Genomic DNA, 22,417 nt, shown 5'->3' with positions numbered 1-22,417 from the left:
AACCGGGAATTTCTAAAATTACATTTTGCTTCACCTCTCAGCATTGTATAACAAAAATCATAACAAGACATTTGGCTTTACAGGTGGAAGACTATTGATACAACCTCACAAGAACAGCAGTTGTGTTTGTATAGCACCTAACCAGTACAGACCTCAAATGTGAGTTGGGAAACTGGGCTTCACTCCAAAATCAACACATACACGCGCGTGTGTGCACACACACAGAAACAAATTAAAATACTTGTGGTTGAAAGGTGACATATAAAAAAGTGAATAAAAAGGTATTACACATGACCTGATACACTACTAAATTTCTCATTTTTTCTATTCTGCTAGAATCAGTTTATTAAAAAACAGAAAGGATAATCAGAAACATCAGATAGTCACATTTAATTGCTACGCTATCTAGACTGCATAAGCTGTCCTGAACCTAAATTTGCTAAGCAATATCCAAACAGGCCTGAAAAATCCAAAACTTGCTCAGTCTTCCACAGAAAGTAGTAAATCATGCTTACTAATAATAATTAAGGAAATTCACTGTGAACACGCACCTGCGATATTATGCAGGATTTTATAAACCAATGTAGGATTATCCTTCTGAACGACTTGCTCAATTAAGCACTGTTTTTTTTTTTTTCTTTTAGCTAAATCAAGACCTCTTCTGTAAAGACCTGTTCTCTAAACTTATTCGATGCATTTCTATGAAGTCTAAAATAATTTTGAAACCACACTAGGGTAATTCTCTTTCAAATATAATCGGCATACCCTTTGTGAAGAAACCAAAGATCAATGAAATCAAACTGAACGCACTGAAGTGCTGGCTGACTACTGACAGCACTAAAAACTGCATTCCTTACAGAGCATAATCTCTGTGGCTTTTGCTACTTCTAACACCAGTCAGATGTTATCAAATACTCTGATACCTACCCAAAACCATCACACACACAGTTTTAACATTTTCCACATGTTATCGGAGACTTCATGCATTTAACAACTGGAACTGTTTCTTATTAAGTGAACGTCAAGAATTGAATGCGACATTCTGTTGAACATTCTTCTGGACTATAAATGGTTCATTTTTCCTGTTGTATCCAGCCAGGCTGCCCCTTTTATTCCCAGCAACACAAATCGAGTTTTATCAGCCTGAAAGAATCTTTCTTCTAAATGAAGCCCAGTACTGTAATAACTTGAAAGGCATCTTTAGGCAGCGTAGTAAAAATGTTTGATTTGTAATTGCCTGCTGAACTCTTGCACAGTCTGTTGCCATATGGTACCCTCCCTTCTACTGGCAAACAATCTTTCCTTGTTCCTAACTTCTCAGCCTCCCTACCCCCTCCTTTTCTGGAGGGTATGGATAGGAAATCCGAAGGAGGAGTTTCTTCTGCTCTCAGTGTGTTCGCGGTGACATCATAGGTGGGCTGAACGTCTAAGTCGAGTGTGTGTTTGTTTAAAAAAACACTGTCCAAAAGTGATGTATATGGAATCTGGGTCAGCTGTAGCTGGTTAGTGCACTTCTGCATGTGAGAGTAAAACACTGCAGTTTCAAAAAACATTTCCTTCTCTCTTCTGGAATAACCCATACTGGAACATTACTTTTTTTTTTTTTCTTTTTTCTTTTTTTTTTTTTTTTAAATGATTAGTTAGCTTGGTTATCGTATGGAGAAACCCAATTCCTCAACACAGCTTGGATCTAACAGAGAAAGACAAAAGCACTTTTCAACTCCAACTGCAGATTAACAATCCACAGCATCGGGTAATATAGGAGGAAAAAGCAACTTGGCCTCTGGATTTTATATCTACCACAGGAGCAAAAGAGCCGGAAGATTTTTTTGCTTGGTAAGTTTTAAAGTTATTCTTACAAGTTTAATTTTGAGCTATTTGTGAACTATACATGCATCTCCCTCAACACAAGATTGTGATGAAACAGATCTGTCTCAGTCTGAAAAGCGTTTGACAACTAAAATATAAAACTCACTTTTGTGGCATTTGGTAGACTTTGGAAACTTGGAAAGAATTAAAAAGGACTCTGCATAAGAGCAGAGACTAACTTATTCCAGTTGTAAGGACGAACAAGTTTCAGTTGTTTAACTGTACTGTAGATTTTGTTATCTATAGTTACAGAAAATTAGTACTACCAGATTCTTTGCTAAGCATGTGATTTGGGTATTGTGAACATATTAATGTGAAATTCTGATCCTACCAGAAAGAAAAAGCCAAAAATCCTATTGATTTCAGGGAAGCTGGATTTCACCCAACAGCACAACGTAGACCTAGCATTACTAGAACTAGAAAATGGATACCTCAATAAAACCACTGTAAAAAGTCCCAAGTAAATCAATGCACATCTGTAAGTAGCAATCATTGTATATAATTTCAACAGAACTTCTATTTATGGTACTTCTGAGCAGTAGAAGTAGATCGAGTTGTACAACCAACCAAGAAACCCAAGTCATACATTGATTCAGAATATAATAAAGTTTGTAGCATTAACAATTGTGCAGCTGAAAATCCAAAGGCATTGCTGCACCAGGCACTAATCCCCTTAACGATTTGTGGAATGATAGGGAAGTTAATTGTACCTCAGCAGTCTGTTTCTAAATAAAGATTCATTTCATAAACATGAAATGTAATGTACATACAAGGCAACACTATATTAAGTGAAAAATAGAGGGGTTTGTTACCATTCTTCTTTGGGGGGGGGGGGGGGGGGGGGGGGAGGGGGGGGGTAAGGATGCAGTTGCAAGTTGACAATTAAAAGAGTTGTTTACAAACAGAAGACAAAAGTACAGACAAAACTCCAAAAAAGTTTCCAATACATAATTTTCTACTTTTTTACTTTCTTTGTGTTGATTTGCAAGTTAAAATACAATAAATAATGCAAAACAATGGAAAAGAATTCAAGTTACGTATTTGCATTGACAAACTCTCAGAAATGCCTGACGCATTCAGAGAGAATGAAGAGGGTGATGCTAAAAGAAGAGACAGTGTTACAGAAAGCAAACTTAATTAAGATTTAGCAGCTATGGGAGAAAAAAGCTCTGAAGCAGTCTTCACAAACAAGAAAGATGGATCCTTTCCAAGTTCTCAAGCCCTTTTTCTTACTATCCTTTTGTGCTTTTTTACATATTGAAGAAAACAATCTAAACAACAAGAAACCCCATTTGAAGCCTACGTAGCGTGCTTTGGACACCAGTCTCCATTCATTCATGATTCGCCAAGGTTTTGATTTACACAGCTTAGAACAATTCCTAAATCTTTCACAAACGAAAACAGCTGAGTCAATTTTAAATACACTGGCTATGTCCAAGGTTTTAACCCTCTCTCCTTTGCTGCCTTCCAACTTTAGAGTTCAAATTTTGAAATGCTTATTTTAAAACAAATAAAGAAATACCAATATTATGCTGTTGCCACAAGAATCATCTGAAGTATGATGGAAAAATATGGCATTTAAAGTTTTACAGGAATTTACTTCAAAGAATGGAAATTCTGAACCTTTGAACTTTTGCCAGTAACTACATGGCTTTATCAGGTCTTAATTATTGCTTTACTGGGCATAGTGTCTTTTTCATAATGAGCCCTATTAGTCTGGTCCTTAATATTTATACACCAATGGATGAAGCAAAATTTCCTATAGCAAACATCACTAAATGCTAGTCTTCACTATCTGTTTTACAGACAATTCTAGAGTCCCTAAAGAACATATTTCCAAAGGCAAAATGCACCACTCCATCGTACCTGCCTGTTAAAATGGTGCCAACACACACAATGGCTGCAAACAAACATAAAGGAACCCTTACACCAAAAAAAGTCACCAAAAAAATAATCTAGAAGTGTTATGATATCTTGCTGTGTTTTCAGAATATCTAGTACGACAAGATTATACAAATCTCTTCTGCAAAGAATTTCAAACAATCCATGATTTTTAACTGTGACACATTTTCAATGACTACTTTAAAAACCCCTGAAGATTTTTAGCTTGCCTTTCCTAAACGGAATGAGATTCCTGTTAATCTCAGAGAAGCAGAATTCTGTGACTCAATACATCATGTATCTGACTAACAAAACCCGAGAACGTATTATTCCTGGATCTCAGTCAATACAATTGAAAGTAATCCTGTTTTTTCAGTAGAGGCAGAGTGACTTACCGGAAAAGCACTTGTTTATATAGGGGGAAAGGAACTTATTGAAGCACACGGATACATCAAAAATCGATGTGAACATTTCTCCTATAATAAAAGTGACTTCCCCACATAAGTATTACTTTTAACGTTATGGACAAAGTTTTAAGCCAAAAAAAAAAATCCACAAAAATCTCCACTTACTCCGTGTAGAGACAGGAACAGAGATTGTTCTATTGATTTTAGCTGCTTAGACAAAGCTTAACAGAAAATGAAGCACATGTAACATCAATAACAGAGCTTTCAGATTAACTGGTATCATGTTCAGAAAATCTTTATTCTCAGTATTATAACTTAGTTTCTAAAAGAACCCCATCTCTTTCTTTTCCCATTTTACACGTTTATATATGGAGGTTTATAAAAGAGGGCACTGCTGGTACTTATCATTTGACCATATTCTTTTAATAAATACTCAGAATAAAGATACATACTGATGCTACACTTTCTTTACAAAGAGAATCTTATATTCACATTTACCTCCAACACTTCTGCTACATTCAGTCGTAACAACCTACAGTGCCCAGGGAGAAGCAGTCTGTCAGCTCTGAAAAAACAGATTCCAATTTGTGTTGTAGGTCTCCAAATTCTACATCCTGCTGAACACGAGAGTCACAGCAGTACAACAAAGAACAAATAGTTTGTTGTGTAGAAAGGTAAAAAATGCCAAATATATACTAGTTTCCACACTTCCTCACCCCGGCAACTCTAATACTTGTAAGTGATATAATGTTTTTTGTGATAACACAGCCCACATTAGTTTCTCAGTGAACATTAAAAATAGTAGTTAATGGTCTATTTTGCTCTTTTCAACTGGAATTTTGTTCTTTCAAACACTTTAAAAAGTAATAAATCAAGGACTAATTCTGGAGAGAAGTTGGGGGTTTTTTGCATAGGCATCAGTCTGGAAAAAGAAAGAAACCAGAAGAAAAGGAATGGCATTTAATGTGAAATGGTATTGAAGCCCTATCCACAGCTCTGTGTATTTCTGACAAGATGATGATGAAGTTTGTGCTGCTATGAAGAGTTCCACATTTCCTCCTGCAGAAGCAATAAAACATTGGCATGCCAGAACATACGTAATGCAACTTCTGCAGAAATCTGAGACCCAAACCTGGGTGATACAGAAACACAACAGAACCAAGTGAAGTGACATTCTATTTGAATTAAAAAACCATGACAGCTCATGAAGAGTTAAAGAATGTATTTTAAAGCAACAGTGTCTGTAACCACAATCTCTCTTGCTTATTTTCCAAGGTCTGCATTCAGGTATTTCAGCAGCCCCTCTCGTTACAAGCAACCCTGGACTTGCAGGGAGGGTTTGAGACTGTGGTTCTGTCTAAACTGATCCCTAAGCCTCAACTGCTTTATCTCATAACAGTTATGACACTACCTAAACATCTAAACCTAGGAACCCATGACAAAATGTGTCTGATTAAAAAGCCCTAAAACTATTACCCAACTCTAATATTTGTCATTTTTATGTCTTACATATTAGGTTATCATTCTGTGATATTTTGGATAAACAGTTTTATTTTTTCAAGCTGCTTGCCCAGAACATCAGAAAATTTCTGAAATGGTATTTTAATTTCCTTCTAAGCTGATTAAAACTCCAGGTAAATATCTTACTCGGAACCTATTCTTGTTTAACAAGTTAGGCATTAAGCTGCTCAATCATGCCAAGCAACATCCTAAGATGTTTAGTTTTTTCAACATCAACATTACCATGGAAGCATAAAAGTTCCCTACCAGGCAGATTCTCAGAAGGAACTCATCCCTGCTTAACTGAATATCTCAGTTTAATACATGATGCTTAAATTATTTCAAGTTCTAGAGCATAATCTTATGCAGCTGTTGTATTTGGTTGTGCTCTAATAGATCATTTAATTCATTTTATGGTCTGACAGCACATACACAGACGTGAAAATCCTAACTTCTAACACATAATTGTAAAAGTTCAAAATGAACACATATAATATTACAAGAAATGCAGAAAGCAGACTGCAGCAGAATACATGACCAGAAAGTGGGGCTGCATTGCAAAATGTTTGGTTTTGAAAGATTCATTTAGGTTTTAACGTATTTCAGGGGGAAAATGTGCTGCAATGGGGAAGACCCCCAGCCATTCATTATTTAACTAACTGTATAGGGTCTTTAAAAACTACCAAGAACTAAAGTGTTATTCACTTTCTTTGGACTATGAAGCAGCTATTATATACCGTGAAAACAGTAAAATACTGGACTTGTACTATGGCTTCATTCTGAACCATATGCCATGAAGTCAATTGCCCTGCATCTGCAAACACTGAACGTAAAAATATGGAAAAATAGTTCAGATGTGAAGAGTTCTCGAACTTCAGACAATTAGTTCAGTTCATCCATGTCAAGTTAGAAACCACACACAGACCCGATTCCCATGTGTTTCCCATGATTCATGTGACTAGTTAATCTAATGAACAGTACTCAGAGTTGGAAGTTCAAGTGATTAATATTTTAAATATCTGGAATTACCACAGAAAAATACATAATTAGCTACAGGGAAAAGTGATATTTTCCTACTTTTTTTTTTTTTTTTAACAGAAGTCAACACTTTCAGCAGAGAAATATTAACAAAACTTTTAACCAAGTTCTGGTTTTGATAAAAAAATTTACTAGTAGACACCAAAAATACTTATTAGTACGTACTAGCAGTAAACCATACTGAAATACATTTTTAAATATGAAATTTCTCAAACATCTATGTATTACTGTCATTTACACAGGGTAAGAAATTATTTTCAGTATGTGTTAAAAGCACGTGTTCTCTTCTCCTCCCAGAAGCAGGGCTTGCAATACAACTGTCAGCCATAGAAAAAGTTGGTTTTTAGGCAACAGTGGAACATTTGATCAGGATTCCTAGATATAATTCCTGACTGCATGTAACGCATGGTTTGAAGTTTATAATCACTGCTCTTAGTGAAACCAAAAAATAAAGACTCAATACGTTTACTCTGAGGTTGAGCAGGCATCACTTGTAGCAATAACATTAAAGCCAGAACTGGGGAAAGTGACCTGACACAAAAGTCACCTTATCATTTGTAAAGGTGAACGTAAAGGAAGCAGAACAGGTCTGCTTCTCCTTCAGGGTGACTGTTTCAGGACTGCCAAATGCACTTAAACTTGAACCTGGCAAGAACTGCATGAAAATTAGCTTTCTCTGGCTTTACTCTGTTTTTCTTCTTAACTGTACAATGGCCACTGTACAAAGCCTTGTATGACCACTAATAGTAATCTGGAAAGGAAAGCCAGATCAACAGCTGAGATAAGAAGAGTGATCTGCTTGACAAAGCAAATAAAACATGAAAAATGAGGGTTCCCCGCCCTGCCATTTAAGTGCTACCTTTATTTATCATCTCAAAATATTTTAAAAATAAAGTTAAAACCCAGGTGTCTCAACATTCTTCAGTCTATTATCACTTCATTTTAATTCTTTACACAGAGCTAAAAAGAAACACATTATTTTCTTTTAAAGGTGAATTTAATATTTCAGTAAAGTATTTATAGTGATAAGACATCTAATACTTCACTTATTTGGATTAAAATGTTCTCAAAGGTTCAAATATAGTTGAAAACAATTTTAAACTTTCATCTCAAAAGGCAACTAAGCTGAGACACACATGCAGAGCGTTATAGACTTTCCTTAGAAATAGAAAGTTATTTGAATATATAATTTTCAATGTTTAAGATAACTATCTTATGCTAATCTCCTGCTTAACACTAATGTCCAAAAATAGTGTTAGATATGTGTATATTTTTCAAGTCTACCATATGTGTGTGTATATAAATTTGAAAAATGTATGTGTATATGAATAGGTATGTATATAGTATTAAAAACCCTATACATCTCTCTCTATATATACAAAGCTAAAAGAGGACCAGAAAGGCTTACATAATCCAAGTTCCAAAATTTATATAAACATTTTTGAAAATACTACCACTCTGTCTCCCTACTTCCATTCCAGGAAGACACTCTGCAGGCACTCTGTATGTTCTGTAATCATGTGCATTCAGTTGCAGTGAGTACAGATCTAAGCAGTCCAATTCATAATGAAAGCATAGCACATCATCCAAGCACAACATTGTTTCTGAGAATATACCTATTGCAGCGACTTCTCTACTAAATCCAATATCTAAACTTCAGGGTTTGCTGCTCAAAATAGAAAGCTATTCTTTGAAGCTAATCTAATGGAATCTATGTCTACATGTAAGCATGGCAAACGCATCAGTTCAGGCAGTTTAAGTAGTACAGGAGCCTTCGTTATGGCTCTAATTTAATTATTTTACCTTTTATATATTCAACAGCCGCTTCTGACAGTCATCATACTTGCTTTAAAATGAAGATATTTAAATGGACCTTGGGCGTACTGTTGTTCCTGCTGTTGTCTATCGGGCGGTGTACAGAACAATCTACGCCTAATAACACATCCCAGCGGAGGCACCCTCGTTCAGCAGATGGTGGAGAGGAAGGGAAGAAATGCGGTTACACATTCTTGGTCCCAGAACAAAAAATCACAGGGCCAATTTGCGTGAATACTAATGGACCAGGTACTGGTAACAGAAAAGATGAAGTCACAAGAATGGACATCGAGAACTTGAAGGACGTGCTGTCCAAGCAGAAGCGGGAGATTGACATTTTGCAGTTGGTGGTGGATGTGGATGGAAACATTGTGAATGAAGTAAAATTACTGAGGAAAGAAAGTCGTAATATGAACTCTCGGGTCACCCAACTCTATATGCAACTCTTGCATGAGATCATTCGAAAGCGTGATAACTCGCTTGAGCTTTCCCAACTAGAAAACAAAGTCCTTAACGTTACAACGGAAATGTTGAAGATGGCAACAAAATACAAGGAGCTTGAAGTAAAATACGCAGCACTAACTGATCTTGTAAATAATCAGTCTGTGACTATCTCACTGCTGGAAGAGCAGTGCTTGAGAATCTTCTCACGACAGGACCCCCATGGGTCTCCACCTCTCGTTCAAGTCGTGCCACAGCACATTCCCAACAGCCAGCCTTACACTCCGGTTCTTCTGGGAGGTAACGAGATACAGCGAGACCCCGGCTACCCTAGAGACAGAGATGTAAGGCCACCACCTGACCCAGCTACTTCTCCTACAAAGAGTCCTTTCAGAGTACCACCACTGGCTTTAATTAATGAGGGTGAGTTACCTATCGCTGTTTATCTAACCTGAGATTTCTCTGTTTTAGAGGGAAACTGTCCCGGCTATAGAAATAGAACGAAGAATTTAAAGAATCTGGTATAGCTAGCCCTTGCTCCCGATTCTGATTTTCTCTTCCTCCCCCACCCCCTAAGGAAAGCTTTGGTTTGCCAAATAGTCTAATTCTTAAGCTATAGCTGCCTAAGAAGAATTCATTGAATTTCTGAGTATCAGCTATTTCAATCTGAAGAACCCGCACCTTTAAGTCACAAACTATTGGGGTTTCTGTCTCCAGCTGGGTCCGAGTTATGGAAATGAAACTTAAATATGAGCAAATACTTTCTAGTATTTAGCCCTGTATCTTTGAAGATTGCCTGCTAGCTACATGTTGCGGTACATGGCAATGGTGAATAAGAGAAACTAATTAATCTTAAATAAATCAAGTAATTATAAGTAGTTGTCATTTATACGCACACATACAACGTTTGCCAGAAGTTTATCCTGCTAGAAGAATTTTACTCCTATTCTGAGCTGCTTTAAAATTAGCATCTAAATCCACCAACACAGCCGTGCAATAAGTCTCTTAAGTGTTTGGTGGAAATATTCAAGAGAGTAATATAAGTTTGAAAGGGTAATTGAATCAAGGCTGGATCCAATTAGACGCACTCAGCTTTGAAAATTTAAAATGAGTAACTACATTCCCAGTAATGTGATGTCAGTAGGTGATGGCAAGTTAAATTAATATCATAAATATTATGAAAATACATCCAGGAGGCGGTATCAAATCTTCATGTGTTACATTCTTCAGGTCATCAGATAAATTCATTTCTCACTACAAACAAAACTAGTGACAAGAAAATTAAGCTGCCCTGAACTCTGTGATGATTCTCACTTTACTAAAATTTTGACAGAATTGTGATTAAAAAAAATTAAGGATTGAGAAAAACAAGCTTTTCTCAGACATCCATTCAAGTGCTTGGTCTTGGCTTCTGTTAGCTTGCACAAAAAAAGGATTTGGTTGGGGTTCTATCTGTGTTTGGATTTGGGTTTTTTTTTTTTTTTGCTTTTGCGAACATATTGCCTTTAGTCACAGTTGGAAGTTCAACTTCATTCCTAAGATGAAGACAAACATTTATTTGTGACTGTTCTACAAACAACTAGCTGCTGATGTAAAGAACAACTATTTTTATTCAGGGTCTGCAGAAAATTCAGGCACGAACCCAAGTAAAATGCCAGATGTCATGAGAATTTAAATCACATATGACACAAAATAAACAATATAAAAGCACTATGTTAATGTCTGGTCAGACAGCAAAAGTACCATTCTAAAAGCCAGCAACTTCCTGTTTCCCAGAAAACCCATGCTTCAAGGTTTTGTTATAAATGCATCTTTTTCTTTCTCAGTGTATGCCTGCTGTACATAAAAAATTTAGTGTTGTTGAAAACAACACTAAATGTTTTCCTCTGAATTATGTACCACAGTTTTCACTAACCTCTACCCCTAAGAGTTCAGAGTTTGAATCCATTTTTACAAGGGAACACAAAGAAATCTTAGGAAATGTATTTTTGCATTATTCAACTTCCTTTATTTAATACTAGTTTCTCGAGTTTGAAAGTTTAAGTGTTTCTTGCAATGCCTTGGGAAAATGAGGGCTGAGAACTGCTACAGCTTGTTGAGCATCAAACATCAAACCCAAAACTTTGAAATTGAAACACAGTGCCCAGTTATTATCTTTGATATTTTAAATTAAGGTTACCATATTTAACAGTGTACAGAACCAAAACTGTCTATGTGATAGAAAAATGAACTTAGCAGTTGAAAGACGATGACTATTTATAATGTATAAAGATGTCAAAAGAGACCAATGAAAACTAAATGGTCCCATTTAGAAACAGGCCTGTCAAAGACTTGGTTACAACAGAACAAACAACTGGACAAACAAGTTGGGAGTTTTCTCCTACTGTATCTTACTGTATAAGATAGATCTATGTATATATCATATATATATATATATGAAAAAATATATAGTGGTACCTAACAAATACTTGCATGCAGCAGAAGTTTACAGAAGGGTCCACGTGCATCTTAGTATTTTGGGTGGAGAGTAAAACTCAAAATACATGGGGAACAGAAGGATGAGATATTTTCTAAAGAGTTTTTTGCTTAATTTACATAAAAATTGCTCTAAAAAATGAGAAAGAATAATCATAAAATCATAGAATGGTTTGGGTTGGAAGGGACCTTAAAGACCATCTAGTTCCAAACCCCTGCCCTGGGCAGGGACACCTCCCACCAGACCAGGTTGCTCCAAGCCCCGTCCAGCCTGGCCTTGAGCACTGCCGGGGGGATAGGGCACCCACAGCTGCTCTGAACAACCCGTTCCTGTGAATTACGGTTTTCACAATTATCTTAGTCCTTGGAATAACCACCCACGTCCCCAAATTTTACTGTCACTATGTTGTAAAAAGTACCTTCAAGTAGACAGCGTACTTGACAATTTCACACACAGACACCTCACTCTGCTGCTAACACCTGTCAGTTAACAATATAACTTTTTTATTTTTAATACACATCCAATTTTATTTGGGCATTTTCCTCCGCTATTGCTCAAAAAATCTTCTGTATGAAGCTTTCACAAGCACAGCTCCTTTATCATCCACTCAAGGTAACATCTGGCATCTTAAAGCAGGATTCAGCCATCATTTTATGAACCTTCCAAACTTACAATATTTCATCATTTCTGTTCTCTACTACATATAATTTACAATAGAATATGATCTGTACTAAACCATAAATTTAAAACAATTTTAGAAGTGAAATATTTAAGAGATCATCTTCTTGGAGTATTCCTAACATAACTAGTTGTCTCAGCAACTTAAGTGTACACAGACTGTTACAAAAGAGTAAATATGCACGAGATACTTGCTACATAGATAACAAGATTTTGAACAGAATAATTATGCTTTTTTCATCAGCCAGAGCCTCCACTCACACCAGCACTGTGTATAACCTTACACTGTTTCACCAGTCTCAGTATTACCACTGAACAAGAAATGGATCAGTTCTTATACTCTGAATTTAAAATTATTACGTATAACAAAGAATTTACTTCTCAAAAGAGATTCAAGACAATACACCAAAAGTTACAGGATTTCTTGGATTTCCTTACACTACAAGTAGAAATCTGTTACCTCTACTACAGCAATAATTTATGATAAGCACGTACACAGATCTCAGCATCAAAAAGCAGACAAGTTGCATCTTGAGACCCTAATGATAACTGACAATCAGAAGTGATCAAAGTGTATTATATAAGGAGGCTAGTACCATTCTGTCTGCCTTAAAAGCTACTTAAAATCACTGCAAGCATCTGCTTGGGTGTCTCACGGAAAAATAAGTCTTCAATTCCTCCTCCAGTAGAAATCACGGGAAATAATACATAGGATATCTGAGCTATTCTTAATACTTAGTTAACATTACAAAAAAACCTACTTGTCTGTAGTAGTTCATTTTAACCATGTACAAGAAAAAAGCACTCATATACCAAAGCTACTGGATTTCCTGCCTAAGCTAGTACTGCATGCACTGCAAGAATGACAAAAACATCATTAAATACTGGTAGTACAGTACGCAGTAGTACTTACAACAGTGACTCAATGTCTGCGGCATCGTTGGTAACACCGTTACAGCCAGAAGCTTCAAGTCATCACCTTCATTAGATATAACACCTTTCTGCATTCTAATTAATATGAAACGCGTTATGGATTTCTTGCTAATTACACACTTACCCAACTGGCAACCTACTACTTGAAAATCTAAAAAAAAGCATGACTTTCAATTTGCTTTTGTCACACGACCTCAATCTGCAATGAAGGTCACTTTCACTCGACCTCTACTTTTGATTAAAGAATAACTTCAGTCACTGTCTGCTATGCTTCTTTGCACATTAGCTGCTTCTGTGACTGATGAGTTTTCTCTGAAGTTCCATTTCATTTGAGAAAATGAAAAAGTGTATTTGAGAAAATGAGTCTTCTAAAATGAGAGGAAAGCTGTAGGTAATTTATTTTCAGATTTACTGAGTATGAGTTTTCAAATCCATTTAGGGTATCTGCCACTAACTAGTCATAAGAACGTATTCTGCTTTTTCATTAGTAAATAACCAGTTTCTCTAAATTAACTGAAGTAATGATACATGAACATAAATCCTTTGCTATAAAGTCGAAAATAGAAATATTACCAAAAATTGAAAGGCAAATTAGGCAAAGCTTTCAGAGATATATAAGCTGCACACTTCTTATGGAATAACCAGATGCTCTTCTGTAAGTGGTATTGGTGAAACCACTATTCACGTGGTCTAAAATAGAGCTTTCAAGCAGCACTGTCAATAGCATTTTTTGTAGAATCGCAGCCCTGAAAACAAGTATGTGAGCCCTTTTAGCTGCTCAAAAAGTCCCTTCTCCATTGCTCACATCTTTTCTTCATCAGTATCCATCTACATGTATCACACCAGGATGACAAATGAAACAGAAATTCTTATCCACAGTTAACTGGCTAATCCTAGAATGGGTAAGTACATAAAGGCAAAAAAGTTATGCAGTACAAGAATACTCTTTCACTAAATCCCATGTCTGTAGACTGTGGCAGTAAACACTTTTAACAGCTACTCTCAAATTAGATAGGGGAGGGAGGGGGGGAGATATCTGGGGGTCTTGGCTTTGTTTTGTTTTAAACTTCCACCAGTTTCAAACAGGTGCACCAGTACAATGAAGTAAATTGATGTGTACATGTCAAGAGTTGGAGTATAAACCTTCGACACAGTAGGCAAAGTTAAAAAATGGGTGTTGGTAACCGAAATCTGTATCTGTTTAGCAAAATGAAGTTTTTCTTTAAAAAAACCCAACATGTTTGTTTATATATACACAAATAATCAAAGACAGTTTTCCACAGTAGTTGTACCTTAACTGAATTACTGACTTTCCATTACCATCACAAAATATTCTTGAACAATGTGCACCGCACAGCCAAGCTTGAACACTTACAGTATTTCTTTTTAAAAAGGTCCATTCAAAGACTGCCAACAAGCCAAGGAAGCTGGGCATTCCAACAGTGGGATTTATATGATCAAACCTGAAAACAGTAATGAGCCAATGCAACTATGGTGTGAGAACAGCCTGGACCCTGGAGGATGGGCAGTTATTCAGAAGAGGACAGATGGATCTGTCAACTTTTTCAGGAACTGGGACAGTTACAAGGTAAGTTCTGAAATGCAGAAAATCAGCTGCTTCATTTCAGTGCAGCAGTGACATTATCTATAATGATCAAGATGGTGCAAACACTTCCAGTGCAATTCTCCATTGCAAACAGTTGTACAGAGTGATAAACACTGAAGAGCTGGAAATAGATAGCTGCTTCAGTCAAACAGTGAAATTAACTTTATGAACAAAGATAACTGAAAAGAGTGGTCATCCCTCAGAGGCAAACATATTTCAGTGGGACTGTCCTATTTCACTCAACGCAATACTTAACTTTGTATGAACTAATTTATTGTCTGAAATAGCTTGCATTTATGATGCACAACACAACTGGGGATACATGTGTTATTCTAGACAGTGACTGGGAAGTCATTTATTACAAAGACTCGACTAAACACATGATTTTTATTAACACAGAGAGAACTACAGTAAGTACTTGCAAAGCTTAATTGTCTCCCTTATTCATAAGCCAGTGGAACTGTTCATTTTAGCATGTTCACAGATCTGCAGGATCAGGGCCTTAACTGAAAAACATTCCCAACAGTAAATTAAAAGGAAATAATTTCTATTTTTAAAATTAGGTTAGAAATCTGAAGATTGGTGAAGGGAAGCACATTTTTGCGTGTTACTGTGCTATTATGCACTAGCAAGCATAATGCCTAGGATGACAAACGCATGCTGCTTTGGAGTAATTACACGCTAGACAGAAAATCTGAAAATCCATTTGGTTGGATTTTTCAAATAATAATAGTGTGCTGCCTTCATACATATAGGACACAGTTCTCCCCTGCGATGCTGTGCCCACTTAACATGGATCTACAATTGCCATGTGCATTTTATCTGAAGAGAGAACTGAGCCACATTTAACTAAAAGCAATATCCTAAGTTAGTAATAACCACTAACTAAAAGTAGTACCATACAAACAAAGGAAATGACAAAAAAATTACTATGAGGATTTTCACTTTTTGCATTCTTGGAATTTAAGGATTCAAATGTTAATCATTCCATATTAGCAGTTATTCAAAGTCTTTACTTCTCAGTACGTGGTTGGTTTTGAGGTTAGCTTTTTTGTTTTTTTTAATGTTGTAAGGCAGTTATGGACTGCCTGATAAAGTAACCATAAACATTTTGAATATAATGCAAAGGAAATGTAGAAGAGTATATAACTGGTACCTAATACGGCTCAAACTTGGGCAGATTTGCCTCCGAGAAAACTTCTTGTTAAATTGCAGTGGCTGAACATGGTATTCCTATTACCTAACTTCAAGTAATTGAAGGTGCACCTCTGTGACTGGCTTTAAACTAAAGCTTGCACCGCTGACAACACAGGTGTCTCCCACACCCACATTTCTACATCTGTCCCTACCTCTGTGTGGCTGCACGGCTACAGCGTTGGCACAAGGGAAGTACTGCAAACGTGGCCGTGAGCCCAGAGCAAAGCACCGCTACCATTTTTGGTGGTAGCATGATGCTATATCAACTTAAGCCACTTGTGAAACTGCAGCTTGAGGTCAGAGCCTCGACTGTTCATCTGCTGGAGAGAGACTTCCCCAGAAAGTGAAAAGAAGCAGGAAATCAACTGTAGGTCCTACGTAGCCAGAAAGAGAGGGGTAGCCAGACTTCAGAAACTCGAAGTGTAACAGATAGCTACAGACCCTAGCAGCAACACCAAACATTACCAACACTGCTTTACCCAGGGACAAGGAAACAGCAAATATGAAATATCACTTTACAGCTACTGTGCTGGCAGTCTGTGATTTGAAAGGAAAGGTATCTTTATATTTGATTTCTGAGCACAGTTGAATTACGTGATTAAATTTACAGTCAACAACGAAACCAGTTGCATTGAAAAGGCAATAAAAAGTTACTCACCTTTAATACTGAGTGCTGACCCATAAATACCTTTCTCAACCTCGAAATAGACCCCCTCCCTCAAATGTCATTATTCTTACAGATCCCTTTAGTTTTGTCCAGAAATATACTGTTTCAGTTTCCCTGATCTCTCTCCCTTTACATTAAAAAAGAAGAGGGCATCACAGAAAACAGAGTTTTGCCACCTTTACTGACTCTGGTAGTACCACAAGCCGCTGGCAGTCCAACTGAGTAAATGGCCAAGTGCAGTAAAATAAAGCATTTAAAAGCATAGGTTGAGCAGTCACCCAGAAGCTTAAAGGCTTTCACTACCCAAGTCCCAGTGGTTTATAACACTCCTGCTGATGAGTGTTTTGACAAACAAGAAAAGCTAAGCTAACATCACCTTCTGCTCTTCTTTTGTACAGAAAGGATTTGGAAACATTGACGGAGAGTACTGGCTGGGACTAGAAAATATTTACATGCTTACCAATCAGGATAATTACAGACTATTGATTGAGTTAGAGGACTGGAGCAATAAGAAAGTCTATGCTGAATACAGCAGTTTCCGCCTGGAGCCCGAAAGTGAATTCTACAGGCTACGCTTAGGAACATACCAAGGAAACGCAGGCGATTCCATGATATGGCATAATGGAAAGCAATTTACAACACTGGACAGAGACAGGGATATGTATTCAGGTAAGGAAACTAGTATACATGTGAAAAGTGAATACAGTAGATTCCATTAGTGATACCACCTTTAAAAAAAGAATAGTGCAAAAAAAGTAAACAAACTCTGATAAAACAACTACATTGAAAGATGCTTCAAATTGATAATGATAAAAAAACATGCTGACAGGGTCCCCTTCAAGGCCCTGCACCATTCAGAAATTGAAATTCTATTACCCTCACTGCAGACGCACTAGAGCAAGCTTTATATTTAGCTCAATGACATCCTTATCACTTGCACATATGTCTGTGCAGTCAGAATACCTGTCCAGGTGATCTCCAAGAGTAATGCTGTGGCCACGGAACAATAATCACTGTGAACTAAAGCCTCTGAACAGCATGAAAGGAACTGCAGCTGTGCACAGGCTTAGTTATGTACCAGCACCTGAGAAATGGGCAGATCACTTCGTTTTGCTCTCCTTAAAGGACACTTTCTTGTTCATTTCCACGCTCTTCCTCCAGCTTCCCCCTTAAAGCCTTAGCAGTAAAAGCAAGCTTGGGGAGCTTCAACTACTTCCAAGTGCTTTTTCTCAGCTGTCAGTAACCATAAAACTGGACAAATCTTGCAAACGCTTAAACAAGCCTGTAACAGTAAATACACAAGTTACAAGCAACTCTTTGTGGAACTGTGGCCCTGCATGCTGCTTGGTACTGTATCAACTCACATTGCTTCCACTGAAGTATTTCTTAACAGCATATAATCCGAGTTCCTCGAATGTTAGTACTGCTGGTAGTCTGACAAGAGTTCATCTCCTTGGTTTTCAGCTGTCATATTAAATCCCACATCAATAATCCCCCCTCCAGGCAATGGTTGCTGTTACAATAGAATTTATAATTTAGGTAGAAGCAGCAATTGATATGAAGTACTTCAAAGCTCCCTCTAAGAATAAGGCAGAAGCTGAAACCGTTTGCTAATCTCCATTTCTCCTCTTTAATGTCAAAGTTCACCGTTTTCTTTCTGTCCCACAGGAAACTGTGCTCATTTTCACAAAGGCGGCTGGTGGTATAACGCCTGTGCCCACTCTAACCTTAACGGGGTGTGGTACAGAGGAGGCCACTACAGGAGCAAGTACCAGGATGGAATATTTTGGGCTGAGTACCGGGGAGGTTCCTACTCCTTGAAAGCAGTTCAAATGATGATCAGACCTATAGACTGAGGAGGAAAAATCCCACAGTGCTCAAGTGATCACATATAAACTTCTCAGCGCTTGAGTTCCAGAAAAATAAAATATTACTTTTTAATCATTATTTTGCACAATCTGCCCCTGCAAAAAGCAGGTCTACAGTTTTCCTGCCTTTTTTCCCCTGTTGTGTTCCCCTCTCCTTTTGTTAGAAACCTTTTCTACTGTGACAGACGGTGTTTTTTTAAACACACATTCACAAAAGCAGATGTTTGTGCTTGCAAAGCATATTTATCTTTGTTCAAGTCCAACACACTTTATGTCAACAATCATTAGAACTGGTAAAAAAATCCAGATATATGACAAGATATAAGCTTTTTCACTTAAAAAGCTTATGCTTTTTCAGGTTAGCTCAACCCTTAAATGTAAATATGTGAAATGACATTGTCTTGCTTTAATGTGAAAATTGATTAGTTATTTAACAATTTATTTAAAAACGTTGCTATTGCTTTCAATGAAAATCTGACTTCACATTACTGTTTAAGATTTAGTCCAAGAAGCTACAAAAAAATTGAAGACTTTCTAGTTTTGCCAGCAGAGAAAGATCTTTGCAACAAATAATTATTTCAAAATGAAGCAGTGAATTAAAATAAAATATTGAATTTATTAGTGGTGTAGAGAACTCCTTAAGCTCTGCATATCTTACCTTCTGTAAAACACCTAGGCAAAATGTTCCTAACGAACAGAACAATTGTATGACATTATTGATAAACTTAAGACAACCAAAGTGCTCGGCAGGCTTTTTTACTTTCAACCTCCGTATTCAAACATCCCCATTAAACAGAAATTTTATTTCTTGATACTTTGAACTTAAATGGCAAACCAGAAAGTCCTCATATTACAATCATGACTTGACACTTGGAGACCCCTCATGTGCTCCCATTAGGAGAGATGAGGTCTGAACAAGCGCTTAAGCATACTAATTTAAAGAAGGACCAAGTCTCTACTGAGTATTAGTTTTCCTCCAACACAGCTTTCTGCTGACATAGTAAAACAAAGATTAGAAATCACCTCTAAGTATATTCTCCCTGCCACCCCAAAACTGGACTGCTCCTGTGACACAGATATTTCCCTTCCCCTACTTGTATACAACTTTTGATACTGTCTGTATTAAATTTTCTATGTTCTAGATAACAGATTTCCACTAAAATAAGTAAATTAGAAATACTTTTCCAACCATTAACAAAAGTCATACAACATACTGCATCAAAACAAGATACTTCCAAAATCTGAAACATGTTCAAGTGCTAGAGTCTCTGAAACGAAAGCTTTCTTCCTAGTATATAAAATTATGTAATAATGGTACTTAGCCACACAGCTTACCTAATTTAATTCGACAGAACAAAAGCTAAATATATTTTTCTGAATGGTAAGCAATGTATTTATTTGGCATGTGCCTCCAGGATTTTAAGGAACTTTACTGCTATTTAACATAAGAAACCTTAATAGCTAAAAGAATAATCTAATATTATTGTTACGTTAAATCAGTTGATATCAATTGCTATGCAAATTCAGAGGACAAAATAGCATTCTCCTTTCAAAACACATTCTCTGGAGTACATAAAGCTTCACTGATAATATATGGCTGCAAGGGGTGTAATTAAATCTTTGGCCAGAGATCAAAGCCAACAAGTTTCAACAGTATTTAACTGGGGTTGGCAGGGGTAGGTGGAATCAGTCCCATATTCTGTTCCCCAATTCTAAGAATTTAAACTGACACAAATGTTTAAGATTACAATTCTGAAATTGGTCTTCATATAAGGAATATTTGTTTGTTACAAATATCATACAGACCTCATTGATTGAGTGTTCTATAAAATGCTTTTTAATTGCAAATACTTAAAACTCAGACTATCTATAGTCTATTCTTTTTTTTTTTTTCTATGGTAGCTGAATAGAAGAGCAGTTCAGGTAATTGAAAAGCTGAAAATGCCCTCCAAAACATTCCTTTAATGAACACTTCTGACAGCTTTAGTTCATTCAACCAACAGATTTCCTCTCCTTGGAAGAGATCTTGTTTTACCAGAAAACCCGCTACAAAAACAGTGTTTGTTTATTCAGTGCAGTCAGTGAAAGGTGTACTTTGCAGAAATCCCTAAGTAAAATTAGCTGCCACTCAGCCTTTAAATTAAATCTTATATATTAGCCATCTAAAAAGTGAGTCTTCCCCAATTTAAAGCTGCAGAATGATGTTAATTAAACATTATTACAAAATATATCCAGGAAGGCTCAGACTGTACAAATGCTGTGCTCTGAAAGGAAAGACTTAATTTTAAACCGCGCATTTAAGATTATAAGAAGGGAAAGCACAGCACCTCTTTTTCAGGTTGGTTCATACTCTGTACAATAATTTACTGTTTTCAAATGCTTGTAACTCTTTCAGCTCTTAGCTTTTGGGTTGAATTTTCTAAGCAGAGCAAACGACTTGGAAATTAAGTGTCTTCTCTCTCACATTTTTTTAGAAAGTTTTTCAAAAGAGGTTTTAGCATCCCTCAAGCTTATGACACTGGACATTCAGAAGCAGTCTGTCTGTGAAGGGTATAGCTTTCACCGCTCCTGTACGATCAATTCAAATTTAACCAAGCAGACCTTGAGAAAGTTCAACCTGTACTAAACCTGAAACATGGTTTTCACATATATTTCCAAAGTCTATTGCAAGCATTATCACTGGAGTAGCTGAATATTCATCAGATGAATACTTCAATAACCTGTTTTCCGCTTTTCTGTTTCTGGATATAATTCCTGAAAGACAGCTCTAAGAAAATATTTCACAAGGTAGTACTGTCTAGTTAAATAAAACTCTTACTTCTCAAGATATGGCTCCATTGTTTCATTGTGCAATCTCAAATTAATCAAACTCCATAAGACTCCCTTTGAGAATGGGTTTTTATTTTAAGGCAAAATATAGCATCATAAATACAACTCCCATTTATTTTGGCTACTTCTGTTGGCTGGGTAATGCAATAGTGATGGCATATCCCACGTGACGTAATAAGGGCCTAATGCTGAACATTTTTATTGGTGTTGCATGGCTCTGAGCACTCACATTTAAGTTAGTGCATCCACATTGATAATGCGCTGCTCTCACTTGCATTTCTAGAACTCTGGATCACATCACACTTATCGTTGCAAGAAACTGAAAAAGGTTTTTATACACACACAAAAAAATGTGGAAGGACATCTTTACTTTGTACACAGTAAATGAGCTGTGGTAATAAGAAATCAATCTGTATTTCTGTGGCTCCATTCTCATTCCAAAGACTACACCAAAAAAAAGCATTTCAGCTTTACCTTATAATGCTAAGATGGTCATGAAAAAAACTACACACACTGGATATTTGGTTGTATAAGGGTAAACCTAGTAACCTCTAAAGGGTAGAACGTTCATCCTTGAAACTGCAGCTGAAACTCCTCTGTATGCTCACTTTCCCTATGACCTTCCAAACAGGGTCTCTCATGACCAGTGCCAATGTTTCTCCGGAGGAGATTTGCAATGGCAAACGGAACTGTGTGGCACATTCGATTCTCTGCACTCTTCTGAAGAGCATTTTAGGGGAGCATGGCAACTGCAGGATCTCTGCACCAAGAGTGAGAAAGCCTCACCCCACCCCACCCCTTCTTTTACTCGAAGAGGAAACTGACCTTACGATTAATCCCCCTCCCCAGCACATCACATGATCACAATTTTTAACTGCAGACTTTTAGGCAGACTTTTCTACACATTTTAAACCAGGAGCAGCACTTCCCCCATATACAACTGTATACCAGAATTAACAACAGAAAAAGATCCTTTCAGGAATTAAAACCTATAGTTTGTAAGCTTAAAACAGTAAGTAAAACAAGCAACTTAAGCTACTTCTGTTCCATATGACCCTTATATTAGTAAAAATGCCTTGGGAAGGAAATTATAGAAATAATACTCTGGCAAATCTACTCAGGTCTTACTGGCAATTAAAGCTTTGATCAAATGAGAAAAACTGAACTCAACAGCCAATCTTCCAAGATAGATCCAGATTTATCACAACTATA

At 36.7% G+C, this 22,417-nt stretch overlaps 2 protein-coding genes across 7 annotated transcripts in view; one reads left to right on the top strand and one right to left on the bottom strand.

Annotated features, from left to right (window-relative positions):
- The window catches only part of RALGPS2 (Ral GEF with PH domain and SH3 binding motif 2), a 134,334-nt gene that overhangs the window by 40,693 nt on the left and 71,224 nt on the right, over nt 1-22,417 (bottom strand). The gene's annotated exons all lie outside the window — the stretch shown is intronic.
- Nucleotides 920-21,182, top strand: ANGPTL1 (angiopoietin like 1). Its single transcript, XM_005231631.4, has 5 exons — nt 920-1,836; nt 8,517-9,374; nt 14,433-14,626; nt 16,907-17,177; nt 18,177-21,182. The coding sequence occupies exons 2-5, from the start codon at nt 8,549-8,551 to the stop codon at nt 18,362-18,364; spliced, it is 1,479 nt and encodes a 492-aa protein (XP_005231688.1). The 5' UTR covers nt 920-1,836; nt 8,517-8,548; the 3' UTR covers nt 18,365-21,182.

This window comes from Falco peregrinus, chromosome 10 (genome assembly GCF_023634155.1).
Source record: "Falco peregrinus isolate bFalPer1 chromosome 10, bFalPer1.pri, whole genome shotgun sequence".
In the NCBI taxonomy this organism is placed as follows: Eukaryota; Metazoa; Chordata; class Aves; order Falconiformes; family Falconidae; genus Falco; species Falco peregrinus.
The sequence above is the reverse complement of the archived record's forward strand: the minus strand, read 5'-3'. Positions and strand labels throughout refer to the sequence as shown.